Source organism: Carcharhinus amblyrhynchos, chromosome 11, assembly GCF_965287045.1.
Source record: "Carcharhinus amblyrhynchos chromosome 11, sCarAmb.v2.hapA, whole genome shotgun sequence".
NCBI classification, from domain to species: domain Eukaryota; kingdom Metazoa; phylum Chordata; class Chondrichthyes; order Carcharhiniformes; family Carcharhinidae; genus Carcharhinus; species Carcharhinus amblyrhynchos.
In genome coordinates, this window is record NC_137334.1 from 2,729,777 (window position 1) to 2,752,727 (window position 22,951).

Sequence of the window (22,951 nt, forward strand, 5' to 3'; positions counted from 1 at the left end):
GTCTGTATTAGGACAATTGAAGCCCTTCATTGTTGCTACTTTATTGTTTTGTACGTCTCCAATTTGTGCGCAAACTTACTTCTCTGTCATTCCCACTAGTTGGAGGTGACAAAAAAGTATGGCTCATTAATGGGACCTGAAGGGGTGATCTGTCACAGAGTTGGGTTTCTTCTCACTTGGCTCCAGATAAAGGTGACATAAGCAGCAAAAATCAGTTACAATTTTGAATTTGTTATAAATACAGTCTCCACATCAGTAACATTTGCAGCATGCTGTATATGACAATACAAAGGCAGGTCTTTCATTTTTGCTGCAAATCTGCGTTCACAAGTGAGGCAAATTAATTTTATAAAGGTAAATTCCTACAGACGCTGGGACCTGAAAAAACATACAATTCTGGAAAATCTCAGTAGGTCTGACAGCATCTATGGAGAGAGAACAGATCTTATTTTATACGTGCCTTATCCAAGATTATTGCCAGATTAAACTGAAATGGAATTCCAAAAACAAAAGATTTTTCCCCGTTTCAATATCTATTCTGGTCAGAATGCTTCTCAATGATATATTTGATATTGCTATAAACTGTCAATTTATTGTAGTCAAAGTAGTAATGTTAAAACTGATTACTACACACTTTGAAGACAAGTATGTAGATGAGCATGCTGGATGCTGTATAATCATAGCTTTTTGTTTAAAAAAGGGAACTAAGCACACAAACAGGATATTGGACCAGTGCAACTTCAGTTTCAGGCACTATTTTAAGAACGTTAATCTTGCTGCTAAACTTGAGTTTCAGTGCTCGAGGACAGACTTTATGTAGAATTTAATGCAAATAATCTAAATTCTGGATTTATCTGTAGATCTGTTAATAAAACAAACAAATTAGTAAAATTGGTAGAAAACCACCACACTCACCTGAAGCAATATCTTTCTAAAAATATTCCCAACGTTAGATCATTTTTTCCATAAAACTCCATTGTGACGATCCTACAAGCGCAAGTGCAACCACCATGATCAATAATTAAAGCATATTTGATAAAATTAAATCAGAAATAATTAGTCACTTAAAGTAGTAATTCTACAGGTGCATATTTAAATACATATTGGAACAATTCAAAGCAATATTTTTAAGTTTAGCAATTCATAACAGTGTTACAATAAATTGTTTCTCAGATCTATAAAAAAGGAGAAATAATTGTAAATTTATCATTTCATTCATCCTGTATAATTTATTGGCAAACGTGTTTTCATTTAAATCTTGACTTGGAGATTCAAGGAAAACTTTTATTAAAACTTTTCAATATTGTGGGATCAAGTTATATCCAATCAAAATGAGTTCGGAAAGGCTAACCACAGAATTAATGAAATGCTCAATAACATTGGGAATTTACAAGAACTTTAAATGAAAGTAAATCTTAGATAACAGTTAATGCATACCATCTGCTATTCATAAATGCGAATGTTTCATACCAACTTACTAGCAATTGGAAATGTCTCAAACTTGTGAAAGAATGTCACTTACGCTCATTATATTTCTCATTAAAAAAAGAGGCCTTTTTTGACACCATAAATTGAGTGTGCAAGCAGGCGGGTTGTACTTTAGTCATTGTTTCATTGATGCCTCCACTTCATGGTTTGGCTGTCACCTGAGTCAGAAGTCAATCAGTTCAAACCCTATTCCAAAATCTTCAGCACTTAAGATAACACGTGAGGGCAATATTGAATTATGTGTGACACTTGTTTGTGGTGCTACCTTTCAGATTAGACATTAATCAAAGGCCTGCATAGAAACTCTACAGTGCAGAAAGAGGCTATTTGGTCCATCAAGCCTGCACCAACACTTCAAAAGAGCATCATTAAACAAAGACCATTGCAAAATGCACTTGGTTGAAATGATTCCAATGTGTGTGGTGATAAATTATCCCATAAAATCCCTACAGTTCAGAAGGAGGCCATTTGGCCCATCTAGTCTGCACCCCCTCCCTATCCCTGTAACCTCAAGCCACTTACCATGGCTAATCCACCTAACCTATACACCTTTGAACTAGGGACAACTTGGAGATCCAGAGGATACTCACTCTGACATAGGCAGAATGTGCAAACTCTGCACAGTCACTCATAGTTAGAATCAAATCCAGGTCCGTGGCACTGTGAGGCTGCAGTGCTAACCACTGTGCCACTTCTCTCTCTATAACTTATACCATAAATAGATATCAGTGCAGCTACATCAGGATAATCAGGAGCATTCCAAGAACAATACTCATTAGACCATATTAATGTAAGGCTCTGACACGAGGCCTACATGTGAATGGCCCAACCGTCATGTTCATAATAAGAACTGCCTTTATTCATGTCATTTAAGTGGAAATGAAGGCAACTATTTAGGTAAGATTCTGAGTGAGACAACATGGAACTGAGGGACACGATGGGAGATACTTGAAAGGATGGGGGTGGGGAGCATGTTACCCTTGGAAGAATATGGATCATTGAATCACATGCAAGAGCCAATCAGTACCTGGAGCATTGAGGGAGAAAAGCAAAACATACTTACAAAGATGCATATTACATATAGTGGTTGAACACCAATGCCACCATCGTGGATTTAGAACATCATTTTTTTCTTATTCTACCACTATGTCTTTGTGCATCCCCAACATCCAAAGCAGAGGTGAAGGCATCCTCTGAATGCTTGAGGCTTGGAGGGCTCCAGCCTGCTAAGAGTCTCTTGTCTGGGGACAGATGCACCATCCTCAAGGCTGGAATCGATAGGGTCATGGCTGAAGGGATTTTGGCGAAGCTGGACATCCTTAGAATATTGAGTGTAGTCGCTGAGGAGTCTTGTTGATGTTCCTCCTCCTTGTAAGCGCTCAAGGCTCCCTCCTCAACTCTCTGAGGAGACACCAGGAATGTCAATGTGACTCAAATCCTCTCTCATCTAGCCATTGCTGCAACACACCCATGGCTAGAGTGATGAAGTGCAGGTAAGAGCTCCAAACCCACAGAGACTGTGTGTCATGCTGGACCTGGGTCGTCAAGATGGCTGCTACCCTTCCAATGAAGACTGTGATATATTCTCATGCCGGAGCCATGACATCAGACAGAACATGGACTGGCTCTTCTATTCTTCATTCCACTCTACTGATGGTTCCTGACAATTCTGCCTGATGTTTGCCTGCCTGCCATTGCATCTCCAGTATTTCTCTCTGAGCTTATCCGAGATGCTTGTCATCAGGCTCAGACTCAGCAAGGGCCTAGTCTCCAGCAGTCCTCCGAGTGTGCTGAGCAGCTGGCAGTCTCTCCAAGGAGGCCTCACTGAACTGTGGCGCTGAGGCTTCAAATCCTTTATCGTCATTGTGAACCTGAACCACAGAACACCTGGGCTGCAGAGAATGAACATGCTCTGCAAATGTGGTGCCAGAACCTTTAACATTATTAGGTAACAGCAGGACTGACAAATCATTGCCCACCCTACTGTAAGCTCCTCACTGACGCACAAATAACGAACTGAAATTTGGAAGCTCTGATGCAAAACCTACCCCGCTGTCCAGCAGGAATCACACACCAGGTTCCTGCCTGCGACAAATTTAGTCTCTGGAATGGAAAAACCCACCCAAAATGACAAAAACAAAATTTTTAATAACAATTTTCACTCAGCTCTACAGTTCTCATTTTGTGAAACTTTTGTCAGCTGGTGAGTTTTACACCGTTACACAAACATTTCTTAAAATTTGATGTTTATAATACATGACTGGTACAATGATACTGCAAGAATTGTTCTTACCATGTTACTTACTTCACAATATAGATTAAACAACTTATTGCAAGGAAATGGCAAATAGCATACTGCGTTGTTATGCAAAAAACAAACAATTATCGACAACAGGATTTCCACAACAATTTTTCCTGCATTGAAACATTATTGCCAACATTTGAACTGCATTTAAAATTAGGAAAAAAGAACATGTGTGGGTGCTGTCAAATAAAGGACAAGCGGGAGGAGGCAGGGGACCAAACAGCACTGATTTTTTTTTGCAGTGCAAATACACAGTACAAAAATAACCAGTACAGACCTCAAAGTTATAGGTTATGTTTTATCCAACTATTTATATCACAAGGCAAAATGGTTACTCACCACGGACTAACGCATGGATTAGGTGCATTGCTCGACTGCACAGAGGAGCTACTGAAGAGAACACAAAGCTTCTGATGATTTGCAGGGCTCAAACAGTCCACCTTAAAAACAAAAATAGATCTGACCAGCACATTCCTCTTGTATGCCAAAAACACTGCATCCATTCTAATGGATCATACAGATGGTCGTGCGCTGAATACAAAAAGCATTTCACTCATACCAGTGATTAACTCATAACCTGCCATTGTTTGGTCCACACATTCATCCAATGGGTCCCTGGGCTTTATCACTCAAACGTTTATTGATCATGATTATTTTAGTGTCAGGTCAGTCATTATATGAACCAAACATTAACTGACCTTTTCTCTACGTGTGGGTATGAAACTAGTTTATGATTGCTTCTCCTGATAATATAAAATACCTGCTCCCAAAGCAGTTTCATTGCAAGCAACATTTTGTACAGCTAGTTAAAAGTATTTTGATCCCTATGAGTACTCACGTTTTTGGCACAACTTTTCCTAATGCGCAAGTGAAATAAAGATATTTTTACACTCATATTCGTAAGTAGTTTGTCAGAAGAGCACAACAATAATATGGGAAATTTTACAGGTCAGGAAGGACGAGGTGGAATAGTTTATCCTTATCGCAAAGAGTTTCATTAGTGCTTTTGAAAGGAGCATGTTCTGAAGCAGAGACAGAAACCTGATTGGAGGAGTTCAAAATTGGAGTTTTCCGGAAAAGATTGGCTTGAATTTAGGAGGTAATAACATGCTCGAGGATTTTGGAGAAGAAAAATTTGATATGAGGCAATATCTTGCAAGAAAGATATGGTCAGCAGCCAATTTTTTGAAGAGTGGTGTGATGACAGTAGATTAAAAAGAGGGACAGAACCTGGACAGAGAGAACTATTAAAAATATCAGTTAACATGGGGATAGGAAAGAACTTTGGTGTTCAGCAGTGTAACAGGATCAAGAGTTGAGGAAGCAGTTGATTAGTCTCATGGGGAGCACATGGGGAGATAGATCAGAAGATACCAATTCAGGGTGACGGCAAGGGAGTGCATCAAAGGAATTTTAACCTAATTAGCTACGGGAAAGGGCAAAGACAGCTTCTCTGATGATCTTGATATTTGTAATGAAGAAGTCCATGAGTTCTTTGCACTTGTTGCTGAATGAGAGGGTAGAGGAGATAGGAAAGAAGTTTCTGAAATAAAAATGCTGGAAATAGTCAGCAGGCCAGACAACACATGTAGAGAGAGGAACAGTGTTAACTTTTCAGGTCAATGATCTTCCATCAAAACTGGGTAAAGTTAGAAATGTAGTAGGCTTCAAGTGAAAGGGTTGGAAGGTGGGGAAAAAAAGGATGTGGAAGACAGGAGACAGTAATGACAAAATAGTGGTGGTGTATAGTCAAAAGGAATGAAAGGTCATTATTCTGAAACATTGGGTGGAATTTTCCCGTCTGGTCTGCCTGCCACAGGAATCGCAGCGGGTGGGACACAGACCAAGCAACAGTCCATTGACCTTGGGCAGAAAAATCCTGCCCAGTAACTCTGTTTCTCTCGCCACAAACGCTACCAAATGTGAAGCGTATTTCCAGTTTTTTTTAATCATTTACTCAGTAAGCAATGATATGGATCTGCCCAGCACTCTCCTAATCTGGGTAGCTGGTTATTGGGAACTTAAACATTTGACCTTGAAGCTACTTTTTAAGAAAAAAAAACATCCTTACCTTTGATGCCCACATTAACTCATTCTGGATTTGTCCTCGCTGACTTTCTTCTTCTCCATCTTTCATCACTGTTTTACTGCTGTCTTCTTTGCTCTGCGTAAAAGGATCTATTACTTTGTTCTTTATTCTACCACCTCGAGCTCTATAATCAGCTAACAGCTTTGACAAGCTTTGGTTACTTCCTAAGGAATGAGTTATTCTGGCACTCAGCAGATCATGTGATGGAAGAATTTGAGTCGACTTTGCCTGAACATTGCCATTCAGTCCCTGAAGGTTTGTCAAGTCCTTCAGCAGTTGTTTCTTTCTCCTGAATTCGATTTCCTTTATATCTTTGTGTAAGAGAGGGGACCAATAGACCTGTTCTGGGAAGTAGTCTCTGGTGGGACATTTCATACCTTTGTCAGTCAATAGGAAAGGCTCTCTGAAAGTAATGAAAGGAGATATGCATAGAATGACATCTTTCAGTTCCTGCTTGAATGCAACAGAGTAGGATTTCAGCCTATCTTCAGAGGAAGTAACATGTTCAGTAACGAACAGGTCTGTATCATCCTGAAGGGGGTCACGGAAAAGTTTAGGCCTGTTTCCCACTGACTGATCATCAGAATCATTTAACGATCTGGGATGCTCATGTAAGAATGTGTGGTAAGTGTCTGGAGGTGTTTGATCTTTCTTACTTTCAGACATCAGTGAGTCAATTATGGATGCATGAACAGAAGATGTCATAGGAGGATCAAGAAAAGGGGTCTCAAAATCTGGAGGAGCGCTATCAGGTGTGAGTCCCTCAGGTTTTACAAAAATACTATCCCGGGAAACACTTCTTCTCAACAGCTTCTCCTCCTCACAATATGTATTTTCTTTCAGGCAGTCAAAACTGGTAGCTGGAGCAAATTCAGACCCCAAGGAGACATCTTCGATTGGAGCATCAGAGTCTTTGGAAAAACTACCAATCTTCTCATCATTAAACAAGTCTTGCCCATCACTTTCAGCAGCCTCTTCATCAATAATGGAATGGATTGATCCACTTTTAGATAAACTTGGAGGCATCGCAAACTCATCCATAAGAAAAGAAAGTTCCAGCTGAGAATGATAAGCTACACAGACCATGAATATGAGAATTTCTTTCACCCTTGCTAATTCATATTCTGAAGCACCTCTCAGCTTTACAGTACATCCCAGATGTTGGGGACAACCTTCAAAAAACATGAGTGTCTTTGTGTGACCTGGTGGGGAAAAATGCAAACAAATTCAAGACATTTCAAAATTATATATCTGCCTGTTTAGTCACATTCAGGAGCAAAGACAGTCACAAATAAAAATTGCCAACCAACATTTTTCTTTCTGACCTGATATATTTTGAAACTTCTCCTGGTATTTGTATTTTTTAAAAATATTGCTTTGGGTGTTGCCTCTTGCCGTAATACTAAAGTACTTCAGCGTGAGACTTGATACAGCAGAATGAAAGATTACTTAACACTGCAAGGCATAAATCCTATTTGTAGGTGGATTTAAGGCAAGAATAGGCACATTGCCACATCCTATGGATTTCTATACTTGCTGTTTGTGCCATAATTTGGACTGCAAATACTGCAAACAGTGAAAATGCTGGTTTATGTGCAGCAACCACTGACTAGCAACAAGTAGCTTGCTCCTACAACTCAACTTACCCGAAAAATTATAAATTGCCAGCTATGACTAGCAAAATTCAATGTTCCTACAAACACAGCAGTTTTAAAATATTAAGAGGGTTATAATATTTTAACAGAACATGATAATGTAACTCAGTGAATTATAATAATCTCACAATAGTACTAAGGTTTCATTTATTTTTGAATTAATCAAAACATTTCCAAATTAGGGAAAAGAATAAGGAAACAAATAGTGGTTCTGGGGCTATTTGAAAGGCACTGAGATAGTTGGATCAGTAAACCTTTGATTCAATATCTAGTCTATGCCAAGTTTTTTATTACACTATAAATACTTCATCTTTAAAGACAGAGAGAGAATATTTTCGGGGAAAGCGAACAGTTGGTCGGGAATATCCTTGGAACATCATCAGAAATTACACTCTCCACACACTACCATTCATTTATCGTAGTCAGCTGGGCTCTTCCTCAGTGACAATTCACGTTCATGGATAGCCAGGGTATAAACAAGGTGCGATAACACAAATGCAGAAACAACCTGAAGCACTTCACCCTTGAATGGCCTCCATGTGTTGGGAATACCTTTGGAGAAATAACTTTCAATGCCTTCTGTTCAAAGGGAGCGATGGTGTAGATGATGATGTGTCATAACTTGGTCAAGTTTCCAAAGTGGGGACCCACCTGGTAGCTACTAAATCCAAAGCTCTTCCCATCTCTTTGGCTGTGACTCAGCTGCAAGGCCACTAAATTGGCAACATACTTCCAAGTTAGAACTTGCATTTCTAATTGCTAGCCAATGACACCTAGTCTGATAAGGGTAGGTGAATAATGGGTTGTACCGGGGGGTAAAATGTGATACAGAAAACATGCCAAGTGAGCATATGGTAAAAGTTTGACTGCCACAGCTTCCTAAGCTGAAATCGTCTAACAATATTCAGTTGTCTAGCTCCATGATAGGAAATAAGTCCACAAGCACTCATCAAATTTCATCAAGTCTACCTTCAGGACAGTAAAAGATATGAAGTTACTTACCACTGGGTAACTGGAATGGTTGAAGGAAAAATTTATGGCACGTTCCAAGGCGAGGCTTTGTAAGAAGTTGGTCCATTGACATAACCAAATCACCCTGTGTAACACGACTCACTCGCTCCAGGACTTGCTATGCGTGAAAAACAAATGGGATGTTCATGGTCATCAATTTCCATAAAAACAAATATTGAAATCTCACCATTCCCTCCCCTTGCCAATGTTCAACTTCTGCACTGGGCTCAACAAATTCCCCATCTAAAGGTCAAACTTGTAAAACAATGGTCTATGCAAACTTTCAGAAGTATGGCTTTTACAAGTTACAATGCAATATTTTTGATTTGTATTTACTTAGAGTTTATCATTGTCTAAGTGTGTACGCACAATTCACAACAGTGTCCCTAGGCTAGCCAAAGGAAATTCAACTAGGATTCCACCTCCTGATCAGTAATATTTTTCCAAATAAGCTTTGAAACAGGAATAAAATAGTAACAGTCAAGATGCAGTGAAGGTCTTGAAAATGCCACTGAAAAGGTATCTCTCAAAAAAGGAATTAAGTTTACAGAATTTCAAGATCACTGAAATGTTTAACCAATGACACCAAATTCAAATGTAATTTGAATTACACTTACACAGCAGTTGGTTTTTCTTATAAGAGATGCAAAAAACCGAAGACCTTATAGATTTGCATGTGCAACATAATGACAGAAAGTCAAGAAGTTAAACGCTAACTTATAAAATTGGGGAACTCACTTGTTTTACGTTAATAACTAAGGTGATGCCATTTTCTAGAAGCATGTCTTGAGCAATACGAGAAACCGTCTTTTCCACAAGAACCAGATTTGGTCGAACGTCCACTATTCGCTGTACATAGTTCTTCAGGAATTCTCTTTCCTAAGTACAACGATGAAGGTCTGTGTTAATCTCCAGTATGAAGACATTTAACATGATAAAGATCAGAAAACCATACTGGCATTGTCTTACCAATTATCCTTGTACAATATAATTCAACTAATTTTCATTCAGATGCAGACTAGTTTTTGGGAATAATAGTAGCAAACTTTATCCATGAATGATCTTTAACACAATCGAAGACACAAACCTGTAGGACAATAGGATCAATGCATGTAAACTTGGTCTCCTCTCGATAGAGGTATTCAATGGAGCACTTCAGCAGCAGAATCTTTGGATTTTTAATGTGAGGATTCATCTGTGGAATTTTAAAAGCATTGTTATAGTAAAAGAATGTCACTGAACACAAACATAACCTCAATGAAATTGTAAAATGTGAATTATAATTAGCAAAAGACTTAAATTTATCATTACCTTCTTATGGGCAATGTTCTTGGTACAAACAAACCCATTAACAACTGCGGAATCAAACTTTTTACCACCTGGTATCTGCAAAGGAAAGAGCAAATGAAATATAATCGTGGGTTACATTTCATGTTAAACAAGCAAATGATTTTAAGGTATTTGGATTTAAAACTAGTTCTAACATGAAATCCCTGTTTTAAAAGGGCAAAAAGATTATGAGAAAACAGGATTTGCATCTAAATAGGATCTTTTACATCTCCAAAACTTCATTGGGAGCAAAGCAATTTAAACTGTGGTCACTGTTGTAATGCGAGTTTGCAGCAGTCAATTTGCACGCAGAAAGCTCATATAAAGAGCACTGCAATAATGAATAGACTTTTTTTGTGAGAAGTTAACTGAGGGATAAACATTGACCAGGGACCAGGGCATCTGGGATCCCACTTCTGCTCTTCTTTGAAATGGTGTCATGGGATCTTTTATGTCCACAGATGGGGTCTCAGTTTAACGTCTCGCCTGAAAGCCATCACCTCTAACAGTACAGCATTGGATCTACAGTTTCAATTTTTGTGCTCAAGTCCTGCAGTCAGACTTGAACACAGAATCTCCTGATTCATAGGCAAGTGTGCTACTAACTGAGCCACAGCTGAGGCCTACTGACAAAAACAAAAGCAATTAGAAGTTTCAGCCGGTAGACAGGGTTTTTTTTAAAAGAAAGGTGCTTGTGTTGACATGAAGCTTTGTAAACGGAGCATAAATTTTCATGTTGATGCGTGCATGTAGATGTGATGTAACTCAGCTTCAGCAAACTGTACCTTTTTTATATGAACAAATTGACGGATATCCATGTCATCATCATTGTTCTTGACATCAGGACGCACAGTCTGTACAACCTGACGGACGACAGGAACAATTATATCTCTCCAGGATAATGAGAGAGACTCACTGTAGAGCAGTTGCTGCAACAAGGCCATCATATGGCTATGGTTAGCTGAACTGTGTGTAAAAACAGGAGAAAAGAGAAATAAGTGTATATTTCCTGCTGCAACAAACATGCTACTTGCTAACTTAAAAGAAGCAATTCCTTTTTAAATTAGTGATAACTCAAGTTCTGGCTTTCAAAATATTACACAAATGAAAAACGTTTCCTGAATATACTCTAAAATAGAAATGACAAAAAATGGACAACTATAAATTAGCTATTGTTTTTCCATGTATATAAATCATTTACACAAATTAATTATTACTCACAACTTTAAATGCTAGCTCGAGTTCTTGTAGACTAATCAAGTTAAATAGATGTTAAACAGATTAATATTTAAAATATTCAAATGAAATTTGATTTTCCTTTTGTTTCTACTGTGGACAGATAAGTTACCAAGCATTTTAAGCAGTACTTCATGCATTTTAAACATAAGAGCTGCATTCTTTGGTAACAGATCTGATGTCACATACCACGCATCTATTATTTCACACTTCGGCCCCACATTCAGCGAAGCTAGCTTTTATTCTTAAAAATGCAAAAGCTGCAATAGACCACATTATAATTTTAACAGCTGCACTTACAGTAGTCTCTCCATTGCTTGTTTCTCTCCATTTTCCTCCCTAAGGTGTTCCAGTGAGCTGTGATGCCACCCAAGTGGTGTAAAAAGGAGATCTTTGGATTTTTCTTCAACTCGACGATTAAAGAGAGATTCTGGAGGCAAAGTACAGGCATAATTTAAACTATATCTTTCAACAATTCAGAAGGAAATTGCAAGAATCAAGAGCTTTATTTTTTTCAGTACATTATAATAATGTTTATCCAGTAATCACAAAATAGATTAAATGGTCTTCACCACATTACTGTTTACAGGAGCTGGCTACTAAATTTCCTGTATTACAACAATTAACACTGACTGCACTTCAAAGTACTTAAAACTTTGGGACGTCTGGTAGTCACAAAAGGCACTACATAAATGCAAGTATTTTGTTATCTTTATACCATGCTGCTGATTAAAAAACACAGGAAATAGTTTAATGTGACACATAAATATTTTTCAGTACAATGGGGAGAGAGCAGGGGTATGGCATTGAGATAGAGGACCAATCATGATCATACTGAATACAGGAGCAGCCTCAAAACTGCCAAATCACTGATACTTGCTCCTATTTTCTATGTTTCTTCTAGAATGGGTTAAAATACAGCTTTGATATGCAGAGCCCATGATTTTCTCTTTACTGTTCCGAAAAACATCTGTTGGTGAGCACAAAAACAGAATTTCTATTTCCACTAACTTTGTTCTGGACTATAATTGAATTTTAAAGATACAATGAATAACCAGAGTTTAGAAATTACTGCCAATATTACCAGACAAGTATCTATGGCATTGTGTGTTTGTTGGCAATATAAACACTTAGCTGTTTATCAACATTTACTATAGAAATTCAACAATAGAATTTTTTTTTGGTTTTTGCATACAAATTATCTGGTTCTGGCATAAGAACATAAGAAATAGGAGCAGGAGTAGGCCATCTGGCCCTTCGAGCCTGCCCCACCATTCAATAAGATCATGGCTGATCTGTCGTGTCTCAATTCCACATTCCCGCCCTCTCCCCATAACCCTTAATCCCCTTGCCTATCAAAAACCTATCAACCCACGTCTTAAATATATTTAGCGAGGCAGTTTCCACCACTTCAACGGGCAGAGAATTCCAGAGATTCACCACCCTTTGAGTGAAGAAGTTCCTCCTCAACTCCGTTCTAAACCGCACCCCCTTTATCTTGAGGCTGTGCCCTCTAGTCCTACTGTCCTTTCTGAGCGGGAAGAGTCTCTCCACCTCTATCCTATCCATCCCATCCATCATCTTATATGTCTCAATGAGATCTCCCCTCATTCTTCTAAACTCTAACAATTACAAGCCTAGTTTATTCAGCCTCTCCTCATAGTTCAACCCCCTCAACTCCAGTATCAGCCTAGTAAACCTCCTCTGCACTCCCTCCAAAGCCAAAATATCCTTTCGTAAGTGTGGCGACCAAAACTGCACACAGTACTCCAGCTGCGGCCTCACCAATGCCCTGTACAGTTGCAGCAAGACCTCCCTACTTTTATATTCAATCCCCCTTGCTATGAAGGCCAGCATCCCATTTGCCTTCCTGACCACCTGCTGCACCTGCAGGCTGGGTTTTTGCGACTCATGCACAAGGACCCCGAGGTCCCTCTGCACTGTCGCATGCTGCAGTTTTTCGCCATGTAAGTAATAGTCCTTCCTACCATTATTCCTACCAAAGTGGACAACTTCACACTTGCCAACATTAAATTCCATTTGCCAGTTCCTGGCCCATTCGCCCAGCCTATCTAGATCCCTCTGCAGACTTTCCACACCCTCCGCACAATTTGCCGTTCCACCAATCTTGGTGTCATCAGCAAATTTTGACACCATACACTTGGTTCCCTCCTCCAGGTCATCTATATAAATGATAAACAGCTGAGGCCCCAGCACCGACCCCTGGGGCACTCCACTAGTCACCAACCGCCAATCCAAATAGCACCTATTGACACCCACTCTCTGCCTCCTATTTGACAGCCAATCCCCTATCCACGCTAACACCCTACCCCCAACTCCATGCCCCCTGACCTTCTGTAATAACCACTTTTGCGGCACCTTATCAAACGCCTTCTGAAAATCAAGAAACACCACATCCACCGGCTCTCCTCTATCCACTGCCCTAGACACATCCTCATAGAACTCCAATAAATTCGTCAGACACGACTTCCCCTTAACGAAACCGTGCTGCGTCTGCTCTATCAAACAATTCTCCTCAAGATGCCTCGCTATTTTCTCCTTGATCATGGATTCTAACATCTTACCTACAACAGACGTTAAACTAACCGGCCTATAATTCCCTGCCTTTTGCCTGCCACCCTTCTTAAACAACGGCGTAATATTAGCCGTTTTCCAATCTTCTGGCACTTCCCCGGAATCCAGCGATGTTTGGAAAATAATCACCAAGGCATCCACTATCACCTCCGCCATTTCTTTCAGAACCCTTGGATGCATTCCATCCGGTCCTGGGGACTTGTCCACAATCAGTCCCTCCAGTCTTTTCAGCACTGCCTCTCTAGTAACAATAATGTCATTCAGGCCCTCCACTCCTACCATCTTTCCATCGCTAACACCCGGCAAATTATTCACGTCCTCCTCCGTGAAGACCGATACAAAAAAGTTATTCAAGGCCTCAGCCATTTCCCCATCCCCTACCACTAAGTCCCCCCCTCTCATCCTCTAAGGGTCCAATGTTCACCCTAGTCAGCCTCTTCCTTAAGCATGAGGCTTAATTGATAAGCAAAGTAAGAATTGTCATTTTTAAGTCATCTTACCATATCTTCAGGATGCTTTAAACTGTTTCACAGCCATTGAATTGTTTTTGAAGTACAATTATTGCTAATCAGGCAAATACAGCAGTTAGCCGTGTATAGTGAAATCACTCAAACAACAAATGACAGGTAACCTGCATTTTTAGTGACATTGAAGGAACGTTTTTTCAGACACTTTAAGAGACTCTACTTTTAAATAGGATCAGGATATTTATTGTATTCATCTGGAAAGTAGGGAGAAACTTTTCCTCTTTTAAAAAAAGAAGTAACTTCTCTCAGTATCAGCCTAGACAAAGTCTGGATTTTTTTGGATGGACTTCAACCTGTTTTAGAGGTAGGAGCGTGACCAATTAAATTTACACACAAGAACAAAGAGCAGTACATTTTGCAAAATTTTACTTAAACCTCTCAGCCATTTAAAGCAAGTCATGGTTACAGTTCCCTCGATCAAATATTCTAGTTATTAAGTCATGAATTTTACACCTAAGCTTTTACTTACCTTTAATAAAAGCATCACTTATACCAATGACTTGCTGGATTCCATCCTCAGATACCAAGAACTCTGTCAAAGGACATAAATTTATATGGGTTAGCCAGCATCCGAACATTTGTCATTCACATTATAAAGCCCACATGCCTGCAAGTCACTATTAGAATTGAAATCAGCATTTCTTAAACAATGTTTATAGCAATGAAACCAAGTCCGTTTATTAACATAAAATAAAAATTTGTGTACTTTTGTTCTGAAATTGAGTGTTCAAAAACGTAAAATACTAAACCATTTAGCCTTAGCTATGTCCCAACTGGTCGGAACAAAGATTTGTGTGCAATGGTTGGCTATCAAGAAGAACACATAGAAAATACCAGACAAAACTTGGTATATTAGAAGAACAAAGGAAACTTGCAATATCAAAATCATATAGATGCATATTACTCAGCAAATTACAGCACTTTGCAGCAACAACAACATTGGCTAAGGGAAGCTGAAATACAAGGAGATATTTAAACAACAGCAGCATTGTGATGGTTGATAAATGTAGCTTAAAATTGACAGGCAAGGGCAAGATGAAAAAGATAAACCAGAATAGGAACATAAAACAGTATAATGTAGGTATCCAGCTTAGCAAAAAGACAATAAATGACGTTATCTGCAAAGTGCTAGGTAAGTCAGAGTGCAAAAGCTGGTCGCAAAGCAGGTATTAAAAACAAATATTACCATGCAGAAATCTGGAAAACAAAGGTTACAGCACTGATGATTATATATATATTTTTGTAGAGGGAGTGGGGATAAAGCCGTGGAGGGGGAGATTTATGAAAGGGGAAGAAAAATAATCAGGACTGTTTCATTGGCAAGCCAAGGTGCAAAGACAGTCCAGTATTCAGAGGCAGCAGGTTCACTTTTTCAACAAAAAAAGCAGCATCTTTTTAAATGAAAGTTTTTCTCAAGTAAAAACTAGGGCTCAAAACTCTACACTAACCATAAGACGGCAACCATTGCTTAACTTTCAGTCAAATATGCTTTTGCTTGGGCATTATCTTCTTCCAAAACATTGGAGTAAAGAACTAAACTTCATTCCTACCACTGTCTCTTTCATTGCTTTTCCTTTTCCCTTCCATACCTTTCTGATCTGCTGGATGTGTTGGGACATACGGGTACTTGGAATGTTTCTTGATATGAAAGTTGACATTGTCCAGTTCCACATTTAGGCTGATAGAAGCTGCAGAGTCGCTGTCCACAACTGACTGAAAGCTGCTTACTGATGTACGCTTGCTAGGGCTGGAAAAGCCTGTAAAAAATTATGATGACTGTGTTCGTGGAAATTCAAGCAAAGCACTTTCAGCCTATGACATGCAAATTGTGTACCAAGCCAGGTTATGGCTTGTTTATTTTTAATTTAACACTAAACACTTGGTATTCAATTCTGAATCTGTTTGTTGTGACCCAATGTAGCCTGTATCACAGCAGTGGCTAATCTATGGCATAGGTGCCAATGGAAGCAATTTTAATTTTCATTTTCATGCAAAGTGAAAATAATTTTTAAAAATCTTAATTTGTCCAAGGTATTTAGCAGCACTCCACAATTCATGCATGGCATGACATGTAGCCATATTTGCACTTGAAGTCTGTGTTTTGATTAGCTCGTATGTTGGAAACCCTCTTAGTTAGATGGCTCTGGAATTGGAATGGGAAAATTAATGACTTTGAACAGGCAGAGATAGACACTATAAACAGGAAATCCATAAATCTCACTGATGTCGGCATGTAACAGTCTGGTAAGTGTATACTTAATGGCACAATTTCAAAATGATTTGCCATCACTTATGTCATTCTTATTTTTCTAATGTAATAGATTATGTAGCTGCATTAAAAATTAAAATGTCATCATGTCTTGTTGGCATCCACGTTCTTGTTCATCTCCTTTACCACAGTTCTGAAGCTCTTCTTTCCTCAATACAGTAGTTTACATTGATCACTCAACTATTTAATGCATGTATGCTTTGACTGCAATTTATTTCTGTAACACGTATACCAGTATTGGAAAACTGCATGCTAGTGTAAAGCTCTAACCATTTCCCTAGTTCAGTTTAGCAGCTTCCTCTAGACTTCAAAGCACAAGAAAGTTCTCCACATCAAAGAATACAAGAAGCTATTTTCATGACCAGAATAACCTTACAGATTACCTATATGTTGTGAAGTATCCAAAGCACTACAGTAAGGGGAAGGCGCAAGAACACAGGGTGAACACCTTTTAAAAATTAAATTTATAGTAACAATTTTGTCACTTACATAAATACTTCATAAATCTATGGCAGGACAACAGTACAAATAACAGGAACGAAAGACCTCACAACTATGACCACTGCAGATATAAATACACCCACACAGTACTAAATAGCACGTATTCTGTATTTTGAGCAACTATATTCCTACCATTCACCACAAACAATGCTCAATTAACAAAACTGAAAATAGTATAACTTTACAATACATTCTATGCTATATTAGAAGTAAAAATTGTCCACTGAAGAAAATAATCATGTTCAAAATGGACTGATTTGAACTCTTGGCTGCACTGTAAAACAGACCATTAAAAGTGTGCCAATTGTAATGGAGCTTGTTTTTTTTATGTTTATACATTTAATAAATAGAATATACCAAACAGCACATGGGACAGAGGAATCTTGCTGATTCTGCACAAGTACAAAATGGGAAGTGGAAAAAAAACAATAAAATGATTAAGCAACCACTAATCAATGTTAGAATTTAGCAGTGGACAGCAAACACACACATAAATACCCATTGTTCAAGTACCAGAGAAGCTATACAAGGCAATTTTTAAAAACTTTTTTTAAAGCCTCCCACTTAAGCATGGCAATAGATAGACTTCTAAATCATTTAAGAAATGAAGCACAAACAATGTAAATGTACCATTACCAATAGAACATGCTCAATGGACATTACTTCACAAGCAAATTCTCATATGTACACATTGGGGGGAGGGGGGTGATCCTCCCAAAAAAAATTCTGTGTCGAACTTTCATAAAAACTGGAGTAAATCACACTTTTTTCAGTGGGAGTTTCAAAATGAATCTCCCACACTCTGTGCACTGCAGAGTGCATTCATGTAAATCCTCTTGAAATTCAATGGGTGGGGTCTATTCCAGCCAGAGAGGCCGGCAGCATATCTGTCAGCACCCAAGATCGGCGCATGCGATGTGGCCCGTCTGCTGGCCTCTCCACTGCTGGCCAGCTTTGTAACCCCAGCATCGCCGGCCCTCCCTGCGCCTCCCCATGCCCCTCCCAGCCTGCCTCAATATGCCAGCCTCAACCAATATCCCTGCCAAGCCCTGATCTCCAATCCCCTCCACTCCATCCCCGCAGTCCCGACACTCCTTCCTCCAGCAATCTACTCCCCCCTCCCTCCACCACACCCCAATAGCCAGCCCCAATCACCAGTGCATGACAAACTTTCTGGTGAGACCTACACTTTGGGCTATGAAAAGTGCTTCAAGTTAAAGAATGGGGAGGACCAAATGAAGGGTGATTTAGAAAAGTAAAAAGAGAAAAGACCCAAGTTCAATTCCAGCCTAGGTTGACAGTGTGTGTGGAGTTTGCATGTTCTCCCCATGTCTGTGTGGGTTTCCTCTGGGGCTCTGGCTTCCTCTCAGTCCAAAGACGTGCAGGTTAGGTGGATTGGCCATGGTAAATTGCCCCTTAAGTGTCCCAAAATGTGTAGTTGGGATGGATTAGCCATGAGAAACGTGTGGGGTTATGAGGATAAGGCGGAGGAGGGGGCTTGGGTAAGATACTCTGTCAGAGTTGGGGATATCTCAATGGGCCAAATGGCCTCTTTTGTACTATAGGGATTCTATGAAAAATCGAGGCAATAGAGCAGTATAGCTATTTATAGTAATGACATGCAGCATGGGACAGAGGTCCAGCAAAGAAGCGTGGATAAATAAAAGCTTGTAACTGAATGCACAAAGCATTCATATCAAACTAGATGAACTTGCGCCACAAATAAAAATAAACTGATTTGATAAAATTATCAATGCAGACACAACTGCAAGGTGATTAAGGTTCAGAAATAAATATCCCAGAGTTCACAACATTGGAAAAGGCAAGCAAAATGGAACAGGAGCAGTAATCCTGATGATAAAGGATAACGCAGATTAGTAGTAATGAAAGATCATGGCCAGAAGATCCAGCATTAGAACTAGTACGGGAGGAGGTTAAGAATAACAGAGGTCAGAAAATTCTGATGGGAGTAGTTTACCGGCCCTTAACCATTAGTTATACCACTGGACAGAGCATTAAACAAGAAATAATTGAAGCTTGCCACAAAGGCAATGTAATAATTGTCGGAAACTTAACTTCATCTAGTTTGGTCAAATCAATTTGGCAAAAGTTATCTGGAAGGTGAGTTTTTAGAGTGCTTTCGCAACAGCTTCCTAGGACAACAGGCTGTGAAACCACATAGTCACAAAACTAGTTATGACTGTAATTGTGCAATGAACTAGGATTAATTAATAATCTCATAGTGAAGGATTCTCTGTGAAAGAGTAATTGTGATACAAATTCCATATTAAGTTTGACAATAATATTTTTGACTCCAAAACAAGAATAATAAACTTAAAGCCAATTATATAGGAATGAGGGAAAAGCTAGCTAAATTTGATTGGGTAAATAGACTAAAAGGTACGACCTTAAATAGTGCAAAACATTTAAAGGAATGAATCAAAATGTTCAACAAAACTATGTTTCATTAAAAAAAAGAGAAATATCCATTCATGGCTTACAAGGGAAGCTAAGGATAGCATTAGATTAAAAGAAGGGGGTTATAATGTTGTGAAGATGATTACTATGACAAAGGGGTGGGAGAATTTTAGAAGCCAAGTATAGATGACCAAAAAGTTAATAAAAAGGGAGGAAAAATAGAATTAACTAAAAGACTGTAGACAAAACATGAAAATGCTGGCAAATGTCAGCAGGTCTCAGCATCTGCGGAGAGAGAACAGAGCTACTGTGTTGAATCTGGATGACCCTTCCAGTCACTTTGCCAGCATTTTCTGTTTCTTGTTTCAGATTCCAGCATCTGCAGTGTTTTGCTTTTATCTGAGCAGTCTGTAGAGCTTTGACCAATGTGTATGTAGGAAGAGAGCCAGTAAATGTAAATGCTGGTCCATTAGAGACAGAGACAGAAACAGAATAATTATCATGGCGCATGAAGAAATGGCAGAGGTGTTGAACAAATATCTTGCATCCATCTTCAAATTGAAAGACCCAAATTACATACTAGAAATACAGGGTAAGCAAGGAGCTCATTAGAGTGAGGAACTTAAAAAAAAAATTAATATCCAAACAAAAATGTGGATGAAAATTTAGGGGACTAAACACCAACAAATCCCCAGGACTTGATGGCCTACATCTCGGACTCTAAAAGAGGTTGCAGCCAAAATAGTGGATGCACTAGTTATAATTTTACAAAATTTCTTAAATTCTACAACGATCCCTGCAAATTGGAGGTTAGAAACTATGACACTGCTATTCAAAAAAGTAGAGTGAAAAGAAAAACAGGAAATTAGAGGTCAGTTAGTCTGACATCTATCATGAGGGGAAGCAGTAGCATAGCGGTATTGTCACAGGACAGACACTCCAGAGACCCAGGGAAATGCTCCGGGACGCGGACTACGATCCCACTACAGCAGATTGTGGACTTCGAATTAAAATAAAAATCCGGAATTGAAAGTCTAAAGATGACGACAAAACCATTGTTGATTATTGTATAGACCTATCTGGGTCACTAAGTCTTTTAGGAAATTTGCCGTCTTCACCCGGTCTGGCCTACATGTGACTCTGGACCACAGCAATGCCATTGACTCTAAATGTCCAAGCAAACTACTCAGTAGTTACTGAAGGCTAATTAGGGGTGGGCGATAAATGCTGGCACAGCCAGTGACGCCCATATCCCATGAGTGAAGCTTTTAAAAAAAAATAATCAGCAAAATGCGAGAGTCTACTATTAATAAAATCAGCAAAATGTTAGATCCATTATTAAGGGAATCTTAACAATGCACTTAGGAAATCAAAGTGTGGTTATTCAGAGTTAAAATGGCTTTACGAAACTGAAATCACATTTGACAAATTTATAGGAGTTCTTTTGGATGGATTTCCAAAAGACATTCAATGAGCTATCACACCAAAGATTATTAAGCAATATGAGGACTCATTACAAAGGATTAATAATTTTGGACTGAGATGAGGATACTTCGTTTATCAAAAGGGTTGTGAATCTTTGGCATTTTCTATCCCAGAGGGTGCTCAATTGTTGATAATTAAGGTTGGGACAGATATATTTTAGGTCTCCCAGATAGGGAAAACAGGCAGAAAACAGAATCGAGGATAGTAATCAAGATAATCTGCATGGAGGAGCAGATGTAAGGACCCATATGATCTACTTGTGTTCTTATTTTTAATGTTCTCACACAAGTACTATAAGCTCTTGAATACAGTACTCAAGAGGTCCACTAAGCAGGTTGATAAGGAATTCATTCTGTTTGGTGTAACTGATCGATAAATAACAGTTATTATAACTGGCCGTAACAAATTTCATAAATGTGCTCCACCAATTTCACAGATGCAGAAGCATCCTAAGTGCTCCCAGAATGTATACCGACTAACATTTTTTCCAAAAGTTCCTGTTTCGCCCTGTCTTTTGCGGGAAAAAGTTTAACTTGACAAGTACCATTAAATAATTGTTTTGTACGTTCTTCAAATTGATTGTTTTCTCTACGGGCAGCAAAAATACTCAGATGTGATTGAAATGTACGCTCTCACTTTTTTCCACTCTCAGTATAAGGGATTAACTTCACCTGCTGCAGCTTCAGAAATGTGACTTACTTTGCATGATTTCTTCTCCATCATCCTGCATCTGCTCAGTGTCACTGTCATCAAACTTGATGTCCTTAAACCATGATGGTTCAGAGTTGCCTTCGACCGAATTTATTGAATCGCTGTCCGGAGAGGGTGTTTCAGAAAATTCTGTGCTCTGAAATTCAGACATTGGTTTTTGAAACCAAAATGGAGAAGAAAACATCTCTTCCTGTACAAAACTCAAATCTTGATATGTTATATGGCATGTAAAAATATGTTATTTGAAACTTGTTTATAAGTGTCTCTGTGCAAATGGAAAACCTCAGATACTACGTTTAACACAGACTAACTTTTCTCAGTATGAAACCTGGATATACAGAAAAAAATTTCCTGTTGTTCAATAACTTCCTTAGATACTACTTTCAATTCTCTAATTTTTTTATTGTTTAACAGGGAAGTTTGAAATTTAATACCTCCAAGTAGGTATTACGGGAATGCAGTAGAAAAAAAATGATAAAAGAATAAAATGCACACACTGTGTAGCAAATCAACTAACAATCAAGAACAACCAAAGGGTAAGTTTCAACACAAGTGATTTGGCTAAAATCCTACACAAAACTGAACAAGAATGCATTGGGAATAGAAGAAAATTCACATGGTGAGGGCTAGTTATCATCTCACTGCTTTAGTTATGATTCCTCGTCCCCAAACCCCAAGGGCATCATCACCAGCCATTCTTTTCCTGCCAACTCCACACAAACGGCAGTTTTGCAGAGTGATCAGGTCCGAGGCTAACTTCCCATCTGTGAGCCTCATCACTCTTTCCACCATGTGGAAGGAAATCCCAGGATGCAGAGGGCAGGTTCCAATTTCATCCACCAAAAGGTGGTTGTAACACTCTCCTTTACAACCAAGTCTGATCCAGAACTGATCTGACGTAAGTTTGATCTTGGAGCCTGAGTGGCACATTTGGGGAGTGTCTGCCTCATTAAAGTCTCTCACCACATTTGCTGCAATGCTGCCAACCTTTTGTGCTCTTGCAATGGCAGGTTATCTTTTGGTGGCAAGAAAACCATTTGGAACTCATCATGCACTTGGGATGAACATTTGGAAAATGGTTTGGAGTTGGGGCACATTTGGTAAGATTGGCATATATCCTGCTTCACTAGAATTCCACGCTGAAGAGCAAAATTCCAGTTTTCTCTCCCGACCTCCTATTTGAAGCGCTGAAAACAAGTTGGCCACGCCTGCTTTTCAAAGCTAACATTAAGTTTACAATGAGCAAAATGGTGCCAAGAGGGCCATTTGACGTGGAAGAATGTGCTTTCCAGGCTTTCCCCTGAACTTATAGATTTGTGAACAGGCGCATTT

General features: G+C 39.0%; 1 protein-coding gene across 5 annotated transcripts in view; it reads right to left on the bottom strand.

Annotated features, from left to right (window-relative positions):
- pikfyve (phosphoinositide kinase, FYVE finger containing) overlaps window positions 1–22,951 on the bottom strand; it is a 121,940-nt gene that overhangs the window by 42,866 nt on the left and 56,123 nt on the right. For 4 of the 5 annotated variants that reach the window (XM_080198392.1, XM_080198393.1, XM_080198390.1 and 1 more), the window contains exons 11-22: window positions 21,608–21,755; window positions 15,825–15,992; window positions 14,705–14,767; window positions 11,414–11,543; window positions 10,663–10,843; window positions 9,860–9,934; window positions 9,636–9,743; window positions 9,287–9,427; window positions 8,540–8,666; window positions 5,865–7,084; window positions 4,133–4,233; window positions 916–987 (exon numbers count right to left, since the gene is read on the bottom strand). In XM_080198392.1, the coding sequence (XP_080054518.1) occupies window positions 916–987; window positions 4,133–4,233; window positions 5,865–7,084; window positions 8,540–8,666; window positions 9,287–9,427; window positions 9,636–9,743; window positions 9,860–9,934; window positions 10,663–10,843; window positions 11,414–11,543; window positions 14,705–14,767; window positions 15,825–15,992; window positions 21,608–21,755 (2,534 nt within the window). The remainder of the gene's footprint in view (window positions 1–915; window positions 988–4,132; window positions 4,234–5,864; window positions 7,085–8,539; window positions 8,667–9,286; window positions 9,428–9,635; window positions 9,744–9,859; window positions 9,935–10,662; window positions 10,844–11,413; window positions 11,544–14,704; window positions 14,768–15,824; window positions 15,993–21,607; window positions 21,756–22,951) is intronic. The other variant, XM_080198394.1, reaches the window with a different exon arrangement.